General features: G+C 49.4%; 1 protein-coding gene across 1 annotated transcript; it reads left to right on the forward strand.

The window, feature by feature from the left end:
- Positions 1 to 839: 839 nt before the first annotated feature.
- LOC119962292 (gamma-crystallin S-1-like) lies at positions 840 to 11,869 on the forward strand. Its single transcript, XM_038790280.1, has 3 exons — positions 840 to 887; positions 10,540 to 10,800; positions 11,522 to 11,869. The coding sequence occupies exons 1-3, from the start codon at positions 840 to 842 to the stop codon at positions 11,795 to 11,797; spliced, it is 585 nt and encodes a 194-aa protein (XP_038646208.1). The 3' UTR covers positions 11,798 to 11,869.
- The last annotated feature ends 10,677 nt before the right edge of the window (positions 11,870 to 22,546 follow it).

Below are 22,546 nucleotides of genomic sequence, written 5' to 3' on the forward strand. Positions count from 1 at the left end.
TTGTTGGTCAGTCAATCAACTGACAGACACCACGTACAGCAGGAGACCTTGTCTCAGCAGAGAGAGCCAGTGGAGGAGGAGGACACCCACAGTCGGTAGCCGTGAGGGTCACTGCACCCTGAACATCTATGCCACTGGGTTGTTCCAGGGCTCAAGCAGAGATTAAGGCAGTCAGCCGTCCACAGATGAATCCATGAGGCTACGGATGCTCTGTATGCCCAGGAATTCAACTATGTCTTCCGGCTGTACCAGGCCCACCCAGACGCCCAGGCTGCAGGATTTTCTGCCATCGCTGGGATGCCACAGGGCCAGGGGGTAATCAACGGCACACACGTTGCCCTACGAGCACCAGAGCATCAGGGAGTGCCCTATATTAACAGAAAGAGGTTCCACTCCCTAAATGTTCAGATCGTGTGCGGCCGCCACCGCTGAATCATGCATGAGTTTGCCCGTTACCCTGGGTGCATGCATGACAGCTGCAGCCTGGGACACTCAGAGAAAACCAGTGCCTTCGAGGACCACCCCAGGATGATGAGTTGGCTCGTGGTGGACAAGGGATACCCGCTGAGGTCATGGCTGATGACGTTGGTACAGAGGCCTGAGTCCGAGGTGGAGGTCCGATATAATGAGACCCACGCTGCCACTGGTGCTGTCATTGAGCGGCGTATTGGCCTGCTGAAAATTCAGTTTTGATGCCTGGACTGCTCTGGTGGTGCCCTCCAGTACACCCCCAGAGGGTCTACTGCTTTGTGGTGGTCTGCTGTCTCCCCCAAACTCTGGCCGAGCAGCAGCATAACATGCTGGACGAAGGGCAGGAGGAGGTGGAGGCAGTCTAGGAGATGCTGGATATCCAGCCCGAGGAGGAATGGGAAGATGGAGGACAGGCGGTAGCGACAAGGGTCCGACATACGAGGAGGTCCAGGGAGCCCCTCGTCGACTCAGCATTCTCCTAGGATGAAGCTGTGTCCGTCAGCTTAACCCTCCCCATTTTCCTCCCTCTCTCCCAATACCGCTCCCTAAATTTTCCTCCCTCCTGCCAATTCCCCTTCCCCCCCATTTCCCTCCACCCCCCCCCCCCCCCCAGTTTCCCACTCTCCCCATTTCCCTCTTTCTCGTCATCCCAAATGCCCCCATTTCACTCTCTCCCTCCCCTGCAATCCGCTTGCCCTCTTCCTCCCATTCCCCACCACACCGCCCCCCCCTCCCCCAACACACTTCCCCCTCACCAACCACCTTTTCCATCCTCCAAGGGTCTGTGTAACATCATTCCAGGTTGATAGGCCTGTGTCGGCACTCTCACCATGCAAGGCAGGGGAGTGATGATAACTCACTGTGAGGAAAGCTCTGGGGCTCCTCAGTTTCTGCAAAAGTCTGACTCCTGACTTTCTGCTGACAGGGCGCCCACACCCATCTTCTGAGCGGGGTCTGTATCGGGCTTTCCACTCAGGGAGTGGAATCACTTCCTGCTAATATAGAGCATTCCCAGATGCCCTGGACCTCGCAGTGCGAATGCATGCCATCCATCACCCCTGGACCTGGGGCATCCCGGTGATGGAGGCAAATTCTGCAGCCCAGGCATCAGGGTGGGCCCGGGTGATATAGTCTGATGCCCTGGCATATAGAGCATCCATAACCTCCCGGAGGTACCTGTGTATGGAAGATTGTGTTATGCCGCACTAGTACCTGCTTGAGCCTTGCAATGACCCAGTGACCCACTGCGGTGACCTTGACAGCCACTGTGAGTTTGTCCTCCTCCTCCATGGATGACACTTTGGGCTGGATTCTCTAATTTTGAGGTTAAGTGCCGCCACCGGTTTTACGACAGAAAAAACTGCGCAACAGCTGCACTGATTCAGCTACTTTCATTGGGCTAGCATCATCGCCATGTGGAACACAACTAATTCCATGCAAAACGGTGCCGGATTTGCCGGGTCTGTCATTGGTGCACATGAGGCTCACACACCACAGCCGCACATAAACGATCCACCCCCCACACACACCGTCCCAGCCAACAAGGTGGCTGGAAGGAGAGCAGCTCCACGGTTCAGGGACACTGAGTTGGACACCCTCATCGACGTCATGGAGGAGGGGCAAATGACCCTGTACCACAGCGCGCTCGAAATGCCACACTGCCCCACATGCCATCCGCCAAGGCCGGGTGCTCTAGCCACTGAAGCCACCATCCACCAACTCCTGGGCTGTTTGCGCGGAACGTCTAACGGTTGTGCCGTTTGTGTTACCGCACCCCCACCAGGCGAAGGGCGGGCTCAACCGCTGAGAGAGGGAGAAGATCGGAGGGGGACCACCAGAACTGCGGCCCTTAACCCTGCCTGGGCATTCTGGTGGGCTTGTTCCACATGGAACTGGTTGTATTGAGGCCCCTGGGCATATAGGGCGTCCGTGATGGTTCGGATGCACCTGTGTGCTGAGGTCTTTGAAATCCCGGACAGGTCCCCACTTGGCGATTCTGTGGCATAGACATTCAGGGCGACGGCCTGGCATGTCCTCAAATGACAACAGCACATGCCGTCATGAGGCGCCTCCTTGGCATCTCCCACTCCTCAATCTGTTGGGCGGCTGACCCACCAGCCTATGCAGATGCCACCTGCCCCTCTGCAGCTCGTTGCTCTGCAGCCCGGTCCTCTGCTGCCCGCTCTGCTACTGCCTGCCCCGCTGCTGCAGCTTCCCTCTCCTCGCTGCTCACGCAGCCGCAGGGCACCTCGCATGGCTGCGACCATCGGTGCTATGTCTTTTCGTCCGACGTCATTTCGTCCAACGACACTTCGTCCACGTCTTTTGGTCCAACGTCTTTTTGTCCGCACGTCTTTTGGTCCTACGTCTTTTTGTCCAATGATTTTTTTCGTCAAAGACTTTTTGTAACTTGACTTTTTGTAAATAGAAATCTTCTCTAATGCACATAGCAAGATATAATATGTAATAAAGGATTTTTATTACCGGTCTCTTTCCTTTAACGAGCCTCGTTAAAGGATAGTTATTATCGTTCTCTTTCCTTTAACGAGCCTCGTTAAAGGATAGATATTATCGTTCTCTTTCTTAATTCGCCCATCCCGAAATGGCAAAGTTCATTGTGTCAACGAAGAGCAAAAGGAAGGTAGCTGATGAAAGTAACTACATCTACGATTTTCATTCAAGCAGTACAAACCTAGGAAAAGAATACTGGAGATGTGAGAAAAGAAGGCTGTGTTCAGTGCGGATTCACACGGTAACGGAAAACAATGAGCCGAAAATTATTTATTTTTCTAATGAGCACCTTCATCCAGCTGATGTTGATTCGTTAAATGCTAGAAAAGCAGTTGCAGAAATAAAGCATGAAGCAGTGGAAAACATAGCAGCAAGTTCGCGTAGCATTCTAGCGGCCAAGTTTACGCAGCTATCAGAAAATACCTGCTCTCAACTTCCTAGGTTGCCCGTCGTCTCAAGGACTATTCAAAGGTGCCGACAAAAAAATTCTGGATTTCCCGCTAATCCAGCGGCTAGACACGGTTTTGAAATACCTGACAAATATTGTAAACTTGACAATGGCGAACAGTTTCTGAGATACGATTCGGGCGCCGAGGATCAACAGCGCTTACCAGTATTCACATCAGAAAGTGCTCTTCATGATTTAGCATCATATCGTCATTGGGCATGTGATGGAACATTCAAGATTGTGCCACAACAGTGGTTTCAACTGTTCTGCATTCATGTACAAGTTAAAGGTAGCAGTTTTCCACGGGTCTTTGCATTACTGCCGAATAAAAGAAAGCAGACATACGAATTATTTTTTGACCAATTGAAAATGATGCAACGTAATGCAGATCCGATTGATATCATGGCAGATTTCGAAGTTGCAGTTCACAAGGCAATTAATTCATCATTCCTTAATTCATCTGTCGTGGCATGTTTGTTTCATTTGAGCCAATCTGTGTTTCGAAAAATTACCGATTTAGGCCTCAAAGAAAAATACAATACAGACTCTGAATTCTGTCTTAAAATTCGATGTTTTTCAGCATTAGCTTTCCTCCCCGTTGAAGATGTCGAAGAGGCTTATGAAGATTTTATAGACGATGAAGAAATACCTGCTGAATTCATCGTTTACTTCGACTTGACTTACATAGGCATTGTGAGAGGACGTGGTGCCAGACGAAGGAGAGAAACACCTACATTCCCGACAGCTGTATGGAATGTTAATCAGCGTGTTCTACAAGATCTACCGAGAACAAATAATGCTGCTGAGGGTTTTCATTCTGCGATAAAACGTTCGGCGGGTGGAGCTCATTTGAATATCTGGAGGTTAATCAAAACTCTGAAGGAAGAGGAAGGGTTCATAATAGGCAAAAAGGCTCAAATTCTTCGGGGAGATCAGTTGACTTCATGTACGCGATATAAGAAAATAACTGAACGCCTCAAAAGATTGGTCGTTGAATATGATTCTACAACAAAAATTGATTTCTTGAGGAATGTTGCTTACAATTTACATCAATTTTAAGTAACTTTAAGAATTTACATTTTCCAACTGTATTCTCTAAGTGATGTGATATCTTTCGGGAATTTTATCAATTAGTAAACTTTTAGATTTTTTAACTGCATTTTTCAACTTTTTACTTGCATTTTATCAATTAATTCTCATAGTAAACTTTTAGATTTACTTGCTGTATTGTACTTGCATTTTATCAATTAAATTCTCATTGAAGGTATTATACCTGGTTTTTGGAATTGGATAATTGGACAAAAAGACGTTGGACCAAAAGACGTGCGGACAAAAAGACGTTGGACCAAAAGACGTGGACGAAGTGTCGTTGGACGAAGTGACGTCGGACGAAAAGACGCGACACGGCGACCATCGCCACGGCAGCCAGCATTGCAGGTTGAACGGCAAACAACATTGGGCGGGATTCTCCGACCCCCAGCTGGCAGCAGCCCCCCCAGCAATTCTCCGAGCCGCGGTGGGCCAAGTGGCCGCCCGTTTCCGACAGGTACTTACCGGCGGGACCTGGCTCCGCGGGCGGCCACCGGGGTCCTCGGGGGGGGGGGGGGGTGCAGGGTGATCTGGCCCCCGGGGGTGTCCCCATGGTGGTCTGGCCCACGATCGGAACCCGCCGATCCGCGGGCGGCCTGTGCAGTGGGGGCACTCTATTCCTCTGCGCCGGCTGGTGTACCAGTCCGCGATGGCCAGCGTGGAGATGAACCTCACTGCGCATGCGCTGGGATGACGCCAGCACACACTGGCACTCCCGTGCATACACCAACTCGCACCGGCCAGCGGAGGTCCTTCGCCGCCGGTTGGCGTGGCGCCAAGCCCCTTCTGCTCCGGCCGGCGTGGGGCAAATCACTCCAGCGCCGGCCTAGCCCCTGAAGGTGCGGAGGATTCCGCACCTCAGGGCGGCCCGACGCCGGAGTGGTTCACGCCATTGCTTCGCACCAGAGGTGCCCACCCTGCCGGTTTCTGGAGAATCCCACCCATTGTCTGCAGGGGATGGAAGGCCAACATGCACAGCGCATGCCTCCGTGCCCAGCCAGGGTCCATGGGCTACTGCGTAGAACCAGGGACCGATGTGGGTGTGCAGCAAGGTGGCCACCGTAATGGCAGTCAGTGCCCAGGCACTGCCCCTGTCCAGTGGAGGTCCCATGGCATGTTTCTCCCCCCTCTCCCCCTCCCCTGGTGTCCAGGCCGGCAGCCCGCAGTCACTTCACGCCATTTCCTACCTCCTCTTTTTCCTACCTCACGACTTTTGAGAGCACAAGTAAACCACGCCGTCGTGAACCCAGCCCATCGGAGACGGTGATCCCTGGGGCTCCGGACAATTATGGGCGGGATTCTCCCATCTGATGGCAGAGTGTTGACGCCGTTGTAAAAACACGAGAGTTTAACAGCGGCGTCATTGGACCGCTAAGTGTAGCAATCCTCTGCCCTACATGAGGCCAACATGGCACTGGAGTGACCCACGCTGCTCCAGCTGCCGATACCGGTGTCAAATGGGCGGTGTGGGTCTGCGCATGCGTGCTGCAACGGGCGCGAATGCACGCATGCGCCGTAGTTTCCTTCTCCGCGCCAGCCCCGACACAACAAAGCATAGCGCTACAGAGGCCGGCGTGGAGCAAAAGAGGTCCTCGCAAGGAGAGGCTGGCTCGCCGATCGGTAGGCCCCGTTCATGGGCCAGGCCACGGTGGAGCCGCCCCCCGCCCCATAGCAGTCAGCCCCCGACAGGATGGACGCCGACGTCCCGCCGGGTAAGACCAGATGTGAATGGCGCCGGCGGGACCCGGGCATTTTTGGGCAGCCACTCGGCGCATCCCGAGCAGAGAATCGCCTGGGTAGTGCGGCCCCCGACCGGCGGCGTGCTGATGCCAATGGCGCTGAATCTCCGGTCACCGGAGAATCGGCAGACTTGCGTCGGGGCGGCGTTGTGCGATTCGCGCCTGGCTCGGTGATTCTCTGAAACGGCGTGGGCTGAGAGTATCCTACTGCCATTTTGCCGGCGGAAATCACTCTCCGCCCAAACACGTGATTTTGCCGTTCCCAAACGGAGAATCCTGCCCACTATCTCTCTGCTGAGTTGGTGTCTTCATAGAATCACTGCAGTGCAGAAGGAGACCATTTGGCCCATCGAGTGTGCACTGACCCTCTGAAAGAGCATCCCACCAAGACGCATTTCTCACCTAACCCATACATTCCTGGACACTATAGGGCCATTTTATCATGATCTATCCATCCAACTGGCACATCTTTGGGCTTTGGGGGGAAACCGGAGTTCCCGAAAGAAAACCAGGCGAACACGGGGAGAACGTGCAGACTCCGCACAGACCGTTACTCAAGGCCGGAATTCAACCCAATTGTAACGAGGCAGTATTTTCTGTGGCATATGGTGGCCAACCATTCCTGGATTGACTAATGACGCCTATACACCTTGGGCTGTCATTGGTCTTCCCTTCTAGGTCCCTCCTTAGCCTGACAGGAGGCATGGTCTTCAGGGTGTGCGGCGGCCCCCTGCACAGGGCGTGCCACTTCCAACCTCCATTGTTGGGGCTGCCTACTACGGTGTCTGCCCGCCTTGGCTGCCACAAGCATGGCGAGGGCAGCCTCCGCGGGATCTACATCAGCAAACATAGCTTTATCCAGAAGGATTTGGAGAAGGAGAGAGACCGACAATACATTGGCGTTCCCATCCCGGAACCATCAAATCCCCCAAGTCTCCCTTCTCATGACTGTCCTAAATTCTCTCACACTCAGCGAGCCAGTTATGCTGGAAAACCTTGCTCTGCACCTTTTGACCACGAGAGGATCCTCTGAGGTGAAGCCCTGCTCTTTACTGTTTGATTGTTGGCAGCTGGTTCTATGGTGCTGATGCTCCTAGTCAGATACAGTGTTCAGGCTACAAGGTTTGCTGGACATGCACTGCAGTAACCATCCTCTGAGACATGGCACCTGTACTTTTGAGGAGGCACTTGAGAGTTGAGGAGCATGAAGTGTTCTCACAACTAATAAGGCTAATTCCTCATTTGAAATAGCCTTCAGATGTGAAGCTAGATGCTGCTCAGTTAACGGGGTGAAATTGAGAGATGCTTCAGCATGGCTATGACCTGGAAGAGTCTGGTTGGGCAGACAGGCTGCAGCTGCGGTTGTGCCTGTTATGGATCTCCACAGTATTTAAAGATAGCTTGAAGGCCTCACAGATGCAAAGCCCCTAAACCCCCAGCCCAGGGCAACCCCTTCCATGGAACACTTCAGCTCCACAACCAAGCCAACTGTTCAACAAGGCAACTGCTCGACCCAAGCAGGCAGCACAATCAAACACCCCTCCCACCCAGGTTATTCTCTCTTCAAGCCTCTTCCATCGGGCAGGAGATACAAGAGTTTGAGAATCAGCGGAATTTGACAGGGGCATTGGTCAACAAAGTGTCTTGTGGGCCACACTCAGAGCCCAAATCTGCCGCATGTGGCCCCTGGGCCACAGGTTACCCATCACTAGAGTCATAGAGGTTTACAGCATGGAAACAGGCCCTTGGGCCCAACTTGTCGATGCCGCCCAGTTTCTATCACTAAGCTAGTCCCAATTGCCTGCATTTGGCCCATATTCCTCTATACCCATCTTACCCATATAAGTCAAAATGCTTTTTAAAATACTGCGCCGGTTGGCGGGCCCCCCGCATCGAATCTCCTGCCCGCGATGGGCCGAAGTTCCGCCGCTGTCAGGCCAATCCCGCCGACGTGGTTTCAACCACCTCTGGTGCCGGCAGGAGCAGGCGCAGCGAATGGGTCCTGGGGGTGGGGGGCATGGGGCGATCTGACCCTGGGGGGTGTCCCCACGGTGGCCTGTCCCACGATCAGGGCCCACCGATCGGCGGGCAGGCCTGTGCCGTGGGGGCACTCTTTTTCTTCCGCCGCTGCCACGGCCTCCACCATGGCGGAGGCGGAAGAGACCCCCTCCACCGCGCATGCGCCGGGGTGACGTCAGCGGCCACTAATGCTCCGGCGCATACACGGACTCACGCTAACCGGCGAAGGCCTTTCGGCCAGCTGTGGCGTCGGTCGGCAGGGCGCCAAAGGCCGTTTGCTCCGGTCGGCAGAGCGGGAGCCATTCCGGCACGGGCCTAGCCCCTAAAGGTGCGGAAAATTCCACACCTTTGGGGAGGCCCGTGCCGGAGTGGTTCTTGCCACTGCGTTACGCCGGGAGCCCCCACCCGGCCGTGTAGGGGAGAATCCCGGCCCTTGATCCGGACACTCTTCACCCTCTGTGTGAAAAAACTCTCCTTTAGACCCTTTTGTATCTCTCCCCTCTTAACTTAAATCTCTGCCCTCTAGTTTTAGACTCCCCAACCTTTGGAAAGATGTTGACTATCCAGCTTATCTGTTCCCATCATTATTTTATAGACCTCTATAAGATTACCCCTACGTTCTACGCTCCAGGGAAAAAAGTCCCAGTCTACCAGCCTCTCCTTATAACTCAAACCATCTAGTCCCGGGAGCATCCTAGTAAATCCTATCTGCACTCTTTCTAAATTAACAATATCCTTTCTATACTAGGTTGACCAGAACTGTACACAGTATCCCATGTGTGGTCTAACCAATGTCTTATACAACTTCAACAAGACGTCCCAAATCCTGCATTTAAGCTTTGACAGAGTCATCGGACTCGAAACGTTAGCCCTTTTCTCTCCCTATAGATGCTGCCAGACCTGCTGAGATTTTCCAGCATTTTCTCTTTTGTTTCAGATTCAAGCATCTGCAGTAATTTGCTTTTATCCTGTATTTAATATTCTGACCAATGAAACCTAACATGCCGAGTGCCTTCTTCACCATCCTTTCCTCCTGTGACTCCACTTTCAAGAAGCTATGAAGCTGTACTCCTAGATCTCTTTGTTCTATAACTGTCTCCAACACCCTACCATTAACTGAGTAGGTGCTGCCCCAATTCGATCTATCAAAATGCATCACCTCACATTTATCTAAATTAAACTCTTATCTGCCATTCATCGGCCCACTGGCCCAAGTGATCAAGATCCCTTTGCAATCTGAGATAACCTTCTTCACTATCCGCTATGCCACCAATCTTGGTGTTCTCGCTTGTGCTAAAACCAATTGGGCGGGATTATCCTCTACACGGCTGGGCGGAATCCTCCGCACCTTCAGGGGCTAGGCCGGAACCAGCAGGGTTGGCACTGTGCCAGCTGGCGCCGAAGGGCTCAGCTGGCCGGCCCGAGGAGCACCAGCGTGTGCTGGCGTCATCCCAGCGCATGCGAAGGGGGATTCTTCTCCGCGCAGGCCATGGCGGATCGTTACACCAGCCTGCATGGAGGGAAAGAGTGCCCTCATGGCAAAGGCCCACCCGCAGGCTGGAGAATCGCCGGGGAGGGGGGGAGGGGGGGGGAGGGGGGGGGGGGGAGGGGGGGGGGGGGGTGCTGCCAACGGCCCCTGACTGGCCACGATTCCCGCCCCTGCCGAAAAACCGGCACCGGGATTCACGCCGGCCCCCGGCAATTCTCCGCCCTAGCGGGGGGTCGGAGAATCCCGCCCATTCTAGAACCTTTCTCACCGTTTTTCACAGATGATCTTTCTGGCCTTGAACTCTTTGTCCTTGGGAAAACCACAGTGAGTCGCTCTTTTCCACAGCATTACTTTCTATTCTTCTATTTGTTATTTCACATAAACTGGCTCATTAAGCAAATCTGGGAGAATTCGGAGCCGGGACTGTTCCAGAAATATTTTGTTCAAATAACAATGAAAGTGAAATGACAATCAGAAGGGAAAGAATCACTAACACATCAGGCATCTTTCAGGTGTTTTGCTGCAATGAATACAACAGGCGTTTTGTTCAATTTTGCTGATTTTCAGCAATGACTCATTAGAATAACAAAGTACAGCCGACAGAGGTCTTTCTATCCAGCATATAAATACCAAACGGTGTGAAGCACTGAAACATTCAATTCCAAAACTAACGGTGAACTCAAAATGGGCAAGGCAAGGACAGCTCAGAGTTTATATATGAATTAAGATTTGTCATTCATTTAACTCCTGATTTGAGAAATTATTAATTTCAGGCTTGTCCCTTTCCACAGATTATCTTTTATGAGGACAGGAACTTCCAGGGTCGGCACTATGAGTGCAGCAGTGACTGTGCTGACTTGTCCCCTTACTTCAGCCGCTGTAACTCCATGCGTGTCATGAGTGACTGGTGGGTGATGTATGAGAAACCCAATTACATGGGATACCAGTATGTTCTGAGCAGGGGAGAATATCCTGACTACCAACGCTGGATGGGATTCAATGACAATATCAGATCATGTCGCTCCTACCCACATGTAAGTTACCTTTGCTGGTTTTAAATATAGCCTGGATGGATGAGTTGAAAATAACAAGTTATTGGGCAGTTGAGTTTGTCAGTATAGACTGTGGAAACCCTTCTGCTATTTTCGCTAATGTTTTTTCTGTGGAACATCAAATATATTTTTGGAAATTCTAATTCGTACAAATTATTGTCGTTAAATGATTTGTCACATGACAAGTGATTAGATTGAAATATTAAAGCCATGAAACCTGGACATGGGCCAAAGTTCAAACAGAATGCAACAATATTATTATAAGTTGGTTCGCATTATTTAACCATTTAGGGCTAAAAGCCTTCTTGTTAGAATTATCTGTTTTGAATAAAAATATTCTTTTTGGTGAGGGTGAAAATGTTAGTACGTTTCGGCAGACAGTCGACTGAACTACAATGTTCTAAAACTCAGGAAGATAGAAAGACTGTCAGATCTCAATGTGGAACAGAAATAAACATTGGTTTAAAAAGAACTCTTTGCTCTGTGTGGTCCAACTGGAATCCATCATGAATTTACTTTTCTGAAGGTTTCAGCATTTATCTGTAACAATTTGAATGAGAGATGCAAAGGAATTTAGTCAACAGATAATGAACTCCATTGTTCAGAAATAGCAGCTGCAACTCTTCATATCTTCCCTGCTCAACAGAAGTATGTCTTTCTGAATGTTAAGCCCATCCCAAATATGCTTCTATTTCTATTACAGTACCGAGGTGGAAACTACAGAATGAGGATTTATGAGAGGCCTGACTTTGGAGGACAGATGATGGAATTCATGGATGACTGTCCATCTGTCTACGATCGTTTCCGTTACCGTGACATCCACTCCTCACATGTGATGGACGGTTACTGGACCTTCTATGAACATCCCAACTACAGAGGCCGACAGTACTTCATGAGACCCGGTGAATACAAGAGATACAGTGACTGGGGCGGCTACAACTCAACTATCGGATCTTTCAGGCGCATGAGAGATTTCTAGATTGTTTTTGACACATATGATTACTCTTTGTTGAAATATTCTTGAAAATAATAAAACTTCCTGTAAATCACAGTCATGGTTTTCATTTATTTTTGGATTGTTGTGGAGATCAATGGAAATCTTACGGAAATCTCAGTGTTCTCATATTCTCCATTTTACATCTGTAATCTCAGCTCATGAATAAACTTCATCTCCAATATGTAGATCTAGGAATGAACTTTGTCCATATCATTGATGATTTAATATATTGACTCTGTAGCACAGTGGTAGCACTAGGGACCCGGGTTCAATTCCCGGCTTGGGGCACTGTCTGTATGGAATCTGCAATTTCTCCCTGTGTCTGCGGGGTTTCCTCCGGGTGCTCCAGTTTCCTCCCAAAAGTCCCAAAAGGCATGTTATTAGGTGAATTGGATATTCTGAGTTCTCCCTCAGTGTTCCCGAACAGGTGCTATAGAGTGGCGACTAGGCGATTTTCACAGTAACTTCATTGCAGTGTTAATGTGTGTCTATTTGTGACATCCAGCTTTAATGTGTTGGAGAACCTTTGTTGATATTACCCAGGATCTAATTTATAGTTACTTTTGTAGAAATACTTTTGTTAAAGACAAATCGTGTTTATCTATGTTGATTGAGCTTTTTTGACAAAATATCAGACTGGATAGATGAGTTTTATGTTATTTTATCTGGACTACATGTATTTCCAAAGGGCGATTGAAAAGCTGTCACATATTAGGCATGCGAGCAAGATTGAAGCTAATGAAAGCAGAGGAAAAGTAGCAACATCCTCACAAAGTTGGCTCAGTGACAGGAAATATGGAGTAGGAGTGAACTACTACGGGCTACCTTATAGTGGGTGGCGCACATGGGTATCATGACCTCTGCTTTTCTTGATACATAGTGAGGAACTCAACTTAGTTGTACAGGGTGTAATTTCAGAATCTGCTGCTGACAGAAAACTGGGAAGTATTTTAAAATGTGAGGAAGATAAGATAGACGTTAAGAACATAAAGGCAGGCTGGTGGAATGTGTAGACACAGGACCGATGAAATTCAGTTCAGAGAACAATGGAGTGATTCATTTTGTTGGGTAGAATAAGCAGAGTAAATATAAATAGTCCAGTTCTAAAAGGGTACTCATACTGATATGTACACATATGCACAAACCGTTGAATATGACAGCACAGATTAAGCAAGTGGTTAAAAAGGCACAGGGGACCCTGAGCTTTCTTAAATGAGCAATGGAGAATAAAGGTAAGGGGCAGGATTCTGCGGCCTGCCACACCCATTTTTAGGTGTGGAGCACACTCGCCGGCAGTGGGATTCTCCCTCCAACAACCGGCCAATGGGGTTTCCCATTGTGGGCACCCTTACGCCGTTGGGAAACCCGCGGGAGTGAGTGCGCTGCCAGCGAAATGGAGGTTCCCACCGACGTAGAATCCAGCCCCGGCTTTATAAAGCACTGATTGGGTCTGGACTGAATTTGGGCTTCCAATTCTTGGTAGGGCACTTTAGAAAGGATGTAAAAGTTTTAGCAATGGTGCAGAAAAGATACAGGAGAATGGTTCCAAGCATGAGGGACTTCAGTTAGATGAATAGATTAGAGAAGCTGGGATTGTTCTCCTGAGAGAAGAGAAGGTTCAGAGATGATTTGATAGATGTTTTTAAAGTCCTGAGGGATCCAGACAAATTATATTGACACTGTTCCCTTTGGTGGATGAGTTGAGAAACAGAGGACACTAATTTAACCTGATTGGCGAAAAGAAATAAACATGAGGAAAAGCATTTTTAAACAGAGAGTGGTTCACATGTGGTGTGCATGACCTGACAGTGTGCTGGTGGGTTTCAAAAGGGAACTGTATAAGATCCTGAAGAGAATGAATTTTCCGGGCTATACATAATGAGAGGGCGCGTGGCAACTAATCATCATGATAGCCAAAAGTCCTCCTTCATCGCTGAAACCATTTTAGAGTTCTCTGAATTAAACTTGGAGTTTTCTGTATCAGTTCAGGTGACGAGGAAAACTGGAATAATAATGAGACTCTAAAGTAACATATAGCCACTTATTTAGTGCTGTATCGTTCTCTTTGCAGTAACCCAGGAGACATGAAGATGAAGGTTTAAATTGATTTATTCTAAACTCAAAAGTAAAGTAGCCCCCACGGCGCACAACACACGTGCCCCAGCCTGGAACTGACAGAACACCCGGTCCGGATCTGGGACGGCATTGAAAGGTCTCGGTAATGAGTCCCCGCTGGATGGGCCTCCACCTGCTCACAGGGATCTCATACACCACAAGCCCTTCTGCGGAGATCGATGAGTGATTTCCCCGTGGTCCTCATGAGGGTTATCGCACTCTCCCACAACTCCAGAAACGAGTGTAAGCTGAATGAACTTTTTAGCTGAATGCTCTTTCCTCAGGGCATTTAATGGAGAACAGCTAGAGATGAAACCCACTCCTGAGCAAGGAGTTAAAAGAACATGAAAAGTTTTGGATCACTGAGTTTTTCACAATTGCGAAGGACAACTTGCGTTTTCCCAATGATTTATTGGAAAAAGGAGGAGACTATGTGGCAATGCGATTGGAGGGGATATCCTCCTCCAATAATGCTCTTGCAGGCTTGAGGGAACAGGTGGCACTTGTCTGACCCTCATTTACATGTGTTTTTATGTTTTCAAGAACAATGTCATGGTATTGATATAACTAAATTGTACCATGGATTCTAACACAACAGAATCTGATCAATTGACCACGTAATGTGTGTACTGCTGCTGAACATGATGTAACATTAAAAAATTTAGCTATGGAATCTCACTTCCTGCATCCTTCATGAATTCCTTATCAACTGCACAAAGCCAATTATACCCCCGAGGGTTTATTTTTTCATTCTGCAATTTACTGTATGATTTGTTGTTCTTTAACTGTCGGCACTGTTCTAATCTGGTTTAGTAAAATCTGAGTTGAGGAGAAATATGAAACATCGGAGGTCCTGTGAATTATTTTTTCAGTGAGTTTATGTGCAGTCATCATGCCTGATAAACATTTAATTATCAAAGTGGGTTTTGCACTGTACGTACAAAGAAAAAAGAAAAGTACAGCGCAAGAACAGGCCCTTCGGCCCTCCAAACCTGTGCCGACCATGCTGCCCATCTAAACTAAAATTTTCTACACTTCCTGGGTCTGTATCCCTCTATACCCATCCCATTCATGTATTTGTCAAGATGCCCCTTAAATGTCACTATCGTCCCTGCTTCCACCACCTCCTCCGGCAGCATGTTCCAGGCACCCACTACCCTCTGTGTAAAAATACTTGCCTCATACAACTCCTCTAAACCTTGCCCCTCGCACCTTAAATCTATGCCCCCTAGTAATTGACCCCTCTACCCTGGGGAAAAGCCTGTGTGGTAGTGTGCCTCTTTAAGGGGGACCGTTCCCGGAGGGCCATGTGACCCGGACGACCGATTGGGTTGGAGCATGCAAACCCTGGGGCCTGAGTGCGGATTTCTTACTTAGTTAGAAGCTTGGAGTCATGGAACATGGGAGCCTTTTATCTCACTCTCTGAATATAGTTACTACTTTAGTAAACCATTTTTCGTTAATCAACTTGGTGGTTACTGTCTGTCAGGATATTACATTTGGTGACGAGGATGAACCGGAGTGCCTTCCAACTGCTACAGAAATAGGGAGAGCAGAACAAGTGTGAAAGCCTTTGCTTTGAAGCAAACTTGTTCAGCATCTGTGAGTGTCACAATGTCCCTTTTTGGCAAACTAGACCCATTCGATCGTAACATGGAGCAATGGGTCTATATGTCGAAGACCTTCACTATTTTATTAAAGGCCAATTAAATCAGCAGGGAAGTAGTGGGTCATCGTATTAGTGGCCCGCAGGGCACCCACATATAACCTAGAATCATAGAATTTACAGTGCAGAAGGAGGCCATTCGGCCCATCGAGTCTGCACAGGCTCTTGGAAAGAGCACCCTACCCAAGCCCACACCACCCTATCCCCATAACCCAGTAACCCCACCCAACACTAAGGGCAATTTTGGACACAAAGGGAGATTTAGCACGGCCAATCTACCTAACCTGCACATCTTTGGACTGTGGGAGGAAACTGGAGCACCCGGAGGAAACCCACGCACACACAGGGAGAACGCACAGACAGTGACCCAGCCGGGAATCGAACCTGGGACCCTGGAGCTGTGAAGCAATTGTGCTAACCGCTATGTTACTGTGCTGCCCTAAATTAGGAAGTTAGGATTTCTGACTTTCTGATTAGGAAACTGACTTTGCCAGATGCCCCGACTCCAAAACTGGCTGTGGACAGTGCAGCGATGGAGTTGCAAAGCGTGGAAGCAGGCAACGTCCACCAGCTTTGGTGGAGAGCTGCTGGCAGTCCTGCTGCTAAAGATGGAAAGCACGGAAAGTACCTCGGAGCAAAAGACAGTAGAGATATAGGGCATGAGATATAGGGCATTATTCAGCAGATTCAAGTTAAAGTCCTGTGAGCGGTGCATTTAGTGGGGTGTTTCAAAGCAGCTGCAGTTCCAAGAAACACTCTGCTATCCAACACCACTTTGCCAATTTTGCTGTTGAGGTTTTCTGCCCACTGAGGCTGCACTTCGAGAGATTTCTTGCTGGGAGGCTAATCTAACCAGCAGGAAAGACTTCTCGCAGATTGGGATACCATTTTGTCTGTCAGCCATGATCTTTTCCCTTCACCCTCCCCCTCCGCTTTCAGTCCAAACCCACTCTATTGACTCCCCTAACCTTGGGGATGTCCTTGGGAACCCTCCCTCACCCCCTCCACTTTCCACTTGGCAAGGTCTCTCCCGGGCATGACCCCTGGCAGTGACAACCTGGAACCTGGGAACCATGGCACTGTGAGCCTGGGACCTTGGTAGTGCCCTTGACACACTGGTAGTGCCACTTGGGCACTCTGGTGGCACTGGGCTGGGTGGCACTGTCAGGGTGTCAGGTTGGCAGTGTCAAGATGCCAGGGTACCAGACGGAGTGCCAGGGTGCCACCCTGTCCTGCTCTGACCACCCGGGCCTCTCCAATGGTCGGGGAGACTACCCCAGGTGCCGTTATGACATGGACCAGTGCTAAACGACACCCTGGCAAAGTCTCCTCGGCCGTGAGTCCTGGACACCATGTGAATCCAACGTGCAGGTATTTAAATGAGCCATTAGACTCATTTAAATATTCAGATTTTGATCTTGCCCAGCGATGGCGAGATCCAGATTGTGCTGAGTGGAGCGAGGCGAGTGACTCGCGCAAGGGTTTGCACCTGATGAGGAGCCTGATGTGGGGCGCAACAGGGTCACTGAATTGCACCCATTTGGTCCACAGACTAAGAACAAGAAGAATGCTATTGGTGTGGGGGAGATCATCCCCAGGAGAGTTAGAAATTCAGCAAAGCTACATATTATGCCTGCAATAGAAGGGGGCACATAATGAGGAAATGTAAGACGCGGCAGATCCCACAAGGGGCTATCAAAAAAAAGCTCCCACTCCAGTGCACAGTATTGATGCTAACCTTGAAAACGGATCTGAAATATACAGTTTAAGCCAGAGACTTTAATTAGTGAACTTGCTGTGAAGAAAGTGTGCTAAAGAAGCACTATCTGAACAAAGACTTATCCTTTGACCTGCATCCTCATTATTTTTATCCCTTTCCAACCCTCTGTGTTTGTCTGTCTTTTGTGTGTTGCTAGCGGGTAGGACAGTTAAAGTGGGCAGTAGGTATTAGCATGTTATTAATTCCATTCCATTTACTGTATCTTTCATGGTAGCCGTTGTTATAAATAAACAGTTATTGTGTTTATAGATACAAACCTGGTGACTGTGATTATTGGGCAGCCAAGAACCAAAGAATTCAGGTATTTTCAGAGGAATTATTGGCTAATTCACTTGTGTTGTGACTGTGGAGCACGTGGGCGGGAATTGACCGCGCTCTAGTTCAATACGTAATAATATCAACATGGAGAATCTGGTCAAATAATGTGACCAATGTCAAATGCAGCAGAACTTGCCATCCACAGCCCTAATGCACCCTTGGGAGTGGCCAGGTCGACCTTGGGTGCAACTACACGTTGATTCCATGAGCCCATTTATGAGCTCCCTGTACTTGTGCATTGTAGATGCTCCTTCCAAATGGCTGGACATACACAAAATGAAGTCAACAACCTCAGCAGCGATGGTAGAAAAAATGAGTTAGACATTCACTACCCATGGGTTTGCCCGAGGTGCTGGTCTCAGATAATGGGGTTACTTTTATTTGTGAAGAATTCCTAAGTTTTATGAGAATCAAGGACATTTTACATATTTGAATGGTTCCCCACACCGCCCTGCTTCAAATGGACTGGCTAAGAGAGCCGACCAAACATTCAAAGCTTCCATGAAGAAACAGTCATCAGCCCCTCTACAACTCACACTGACTATTTCCTGCTCACCTATCGAGGCTAAATAGAACACACACATGAAGCCTCCCGGCTCAAAGAAAACTGAGAGAACATTTGAGATGGACAATTGAAGCATTTTGGGACTGGTCAAAATTGGATTATAGGAATGGTCATGGCCAAAGCAGGTCCAATGTTGAAGAGAACCACACACAGAACCAGTGGGACAGGCTAGCCCCAGGAGGTTTGTCAGTGTGCCTGAAATCAAGGAGCATCAGTACCAGAGGGGCTGCCAACACTTAAACACTAAAGAGCAGCCTTCACCACTGGGTATCCTCTCGTGACCAAAGGATAAGTGTATGGATGAGTGGAGGTACACTCAGTAATGTTCCCAGCTGAGGTCTGGGGTCTAGCGGCGCCATAGGTGGCTGGGGTGAGTGTGCAGAGCGAGGTTTGCCAGCAAAATTGGCTTGCTGGATGACACTCTGAGAGTAGGTGGGACACGTAAGGGTGGGGAAGGCTTGGGGGATTTGAAGGTCCCAGGGTGGAAGCCCTAACCGATTGTCAGTCTCTCCTTCTCCAATTCTTTCCAGATATGACAATGTCTTCTGGTGCAGATCCCACGGAGGCCTCCCTCGCGTTGCTTGCAGCAAATGCCAGGGACAGCAACAAGGCCCCCATGTGCAGGGGGCTGCCGCACAGTCGGAAGGTCCGGTCACCCATCAGGTTAAAGAGGGACCCAGAAGTGAAGGCCAGCAATAGCTCAAGGTGTACAGGCATCGTTGGTCATTCAATGAGCTGACGGACACCATGTGCCACAGAATATTGTGTCTCAGCAAAGAGAGAGTTCAGCACCTGTGCTACGTCCTCGCGGACATGGCACTCTGTGGAGGGGGAGGAAACCCGCTCCCCGAGGCTGTGAAGGTCACTGCAGCCCTCCCTGAATGTTTAAGCCACCGGGTCGCTCCAAGGGTTCGGGCCACAACCTGTGTGGCATATCACAGTCTACAGCCCACAGGTGCATCCAGGAGGTGACGAGAGCTCTGTATGGCCGGGTATTCAACTATATCAACTTCCACATGGACTAGACCCACCAAGATGACCAGGCTGCATGATTTGGTGCCATGACCGGAATGCTCCAGGTCCAGGAGAATGATCGATGGCATGCATGCCGCCCAGGTATTCAGGTAGTGCTATATGGTGAGAGGAAATGGTACCGCTCCCTGAATGTTCAGATCATGTGTGACCACTAGCTCTTTGTGTGCCCACTACCTGGGGGAACGTGCATGACAGCTACATCCTGGGGCACTGGAAGATCCTCGGTGTCCTCGAGGACCACTCCAGGGTAACAAGCTGGCACAGCAGCAGAGCGACATGCTGGAGGAGGAGGTGAAAGAGAAGGATGAGGAGGAGGAGGGATGTGCCTCCTCTTCTGAGGAGGAGTTGAAGCGGTCCAGGAGGGGCTGGAGGACGAGCCAGATGAGGAGCCGGAGAATGGTGGCCAGGTGGTGGCAATGGTCCAACATGCGAGGAGGATCAGGGAGACTCTCATCTTCTCCAGCTGAAGTGAGCTCCAGAGGCCTTTGAATCATCTGCCAGTCCTGGCAGCTCCCCATTGTCTACACCATGGTGTTGCACCCTCAGCGATGCTCCTCAGTGACTGAGCCATGCTCTGCAGTGTCTCCGCAATGTCCACCTGTATCTGGGACATGTCCCTTAGTAACTGGGACATGATGTCGAGGCCATCAGCCACTGATCCATGCCTTGGACACCACCACTCAAGATGCAGACGTCGTGCACCAGGTGTTCAACTGCGGTCACCACCCGAGCAGTGTTGGCCTCAGTGTCATGCCTTGTCGGCACCATCTCCTACGTCTGCTTTTGGGACTCCTCCAATATTCCTGGCAGTCGCTGGAGTGTCGCTGACACACCATCCTGAATGTCACGGCTGTGTCCTATCATCTGCATCAACTCTGGGAGAATCCTGTCCAACTCGACATCTGGCTGGGACCCAGCTGAGCAGCAAGCCCAGTACTCTTGGGTTCTTTGCCTGTGAGCGAAAATGGCTACTCCTCTCCTCAACTTCCCGCAGCAGCCCTTCCACCAGGTTCACGTTTCTAAATAGGAGCACTAATCGGCGCCGGCGTGACCACTTGGTGGCGGGTCGGCTGGATCACAGGAGGCTGTTGGATATGGGGTGGCTCCCATTAATTATGTGGAAATAGAGCTTAAGTGGTGATTTTTGGCTTCTTGCCACGCTACGACAGGATCTCGATTTCGCCTACATGAGCAGGCCGGTTGAATCGCTAACGGTTTGGTGCCTGGCGCGATTCATGTTTTTCACCTCTCTTGTTATTCACTAGCCTCGTCGCATTATTGCACAAAGGCAATGAGGCCACTGAATTGCACTCTTTCTAGCAAGTCATTTAATTAGTTTATCTATGAATTTCGTGCAATACAGGTACTGTCCCAGTCCTAGCTTAAACTATTGTCCAATTGTTTTCAAAACCCAAAACTTTAAGACTCAACAAAAAATTGCCTACCAATGCCTCTGAACTCAGTTCTCACTGCCTCTTGCTATCTCTATCAGACCAATCCTTGTTCTCTAAGAGTAGACCTACTAATCTCCCGCACTGCATCGAATTTCCTCACTCAAATTTCCAGAGTTAAGAAAGTATTCTGTTGAGTTGAACTTCATGCTACTTATTTTATTTGATTCCTGGATTAATAAGTGATAATTTTGACAGAATGAAAAGTTGCAGCCACTTAAAACTTGGAAACAAAAGAAAAATGCTCACCAGCCTATCGGAGGTGAAGGGCCCGATTCAACGGCCTTGTCATGCGTGATTTTGTTAAATCTCGCAGGTCGTTGCAATCTGGATCTCACCCATATCCAGATCTGCATATTTAAATGTGTTTATGGGCTTCTCATGGTGCCCAGGGCCTAACGGCCACTCCTGGGAGAGTGCATCAGGGTGCCATTTAGTACTGGTTTCCACAAAGGTGGACCAGTCATAATGGCACGGGGGGTGGGAGAGGGGGTGTTGGGGGGGGGGATGGGCGGGGGGTGCAATCTCCCAGGCCATTAGAAACCCCGGGGTGATTAGGGCAGGGCAGAGTGGCACCCTGGCACTTCCCTCTGGCACCTGGGCACCTTGGCACTGCCAGCCTGGTACACTGGTAGTGGCACTCTGAAAGAGGGAAAGGAAGATTGGGTCAATCTTCCAAAATGGCAGCTCGATTTGCATGGAACCTTTCCTGCTGGGCTCACCTGCAGGAAATTACTCAAGTGCGGCCTCAGTGGAGAGAAACTCCTCGAGGCAAAAAGAAAATGGCAAAGTGCCTTTGAATAACAGGGGGTTGGAGTCTCCGCTGTCGCGGATTCTCCATTGCCCCAGCAGCGCAACCCACACCCGGGGATTTCCCAATGGCATGGGGCTGCCCATGATGGGAAATCCCATTAGCCAGCTGGTAGGGCGGAGAATCCCGCTACTGGCGGGACAGAGAATCCCACCCAAGGTCTTTCTTGGCACTGCAAACACTGAGAAACACACTGCTAAACATGCCCAAAACTGGACATAGATTTTGTTTTTGTTAAATTACACCCAATAGAATTGATTGAAAAATGGTAGCCCCCTCCCCTCCGCATAGAATTTCCACTTGTACCACATAGCCGACTATTCACTCAACAATTAAAATCTTACAACACCAGGTTAAAGTCCAACAGGTTTGTTTCAAACACGAGCTTTCGGAGCACGGCTCCTTCTTCAGGTGAAGAAGGAGCCGTGCTCCGAAAGCTCGTGTTTGAAACAAACCTGTTGGACTTTAACCTGGTGTTGTAAGACTTCTTACTGTGCTCACCCCAGTCCAACGCCGGCATCTCCACATCATAACAATTAAAATGACACAGGAGCTTTGGAGTACAATATGAAATTGAGTGACACTGACACCTACACATCAGCCTATTATATGGAATGCTGGAATTGTTCTGGATATACGTATCTGCATTTTGGCCAGTTGTGGAGTCTGCTGCAATCTTTACATAGAAATGTTGGAAACATATCTGACAGAATATGTATTGATACCTGTTTGGGAATTTCAGTGCAAGTACAGTATCCGGAACACAATGAATGAATACCAATTCACTTTTGCGTTATTCACACAACAATTAAAATGACATTGAGGCAAAAGACATTCACTGATACACAGGTGCTTTAAAATGGTTTTCTTTTCAATGAGTGTATGTGACGTGTGTTTTGCTGCCTTTGTGCTGAGTTCAAACTATTGCAATCATTAAAATAACAAAAGTACAGTCCAGGGAGGCAATTCTGTCCAACATATAAATACCAA

This window comes from Scyliorhinus canicula, chromosome 2 (genome assembly GCF_902713615.1).
Source record: "Scyliorhinus canicula chromosome 2, sScyCan1.1, whole genome shotgun sequence".
NCBI classification, from domain to species: Eukaryota; Metazoa; Chordata; class Chondrichthyes; order Carcharhiniformes; family Scyliorhinidae; genus Scyliorhinus; species Scyliorhinus canicula.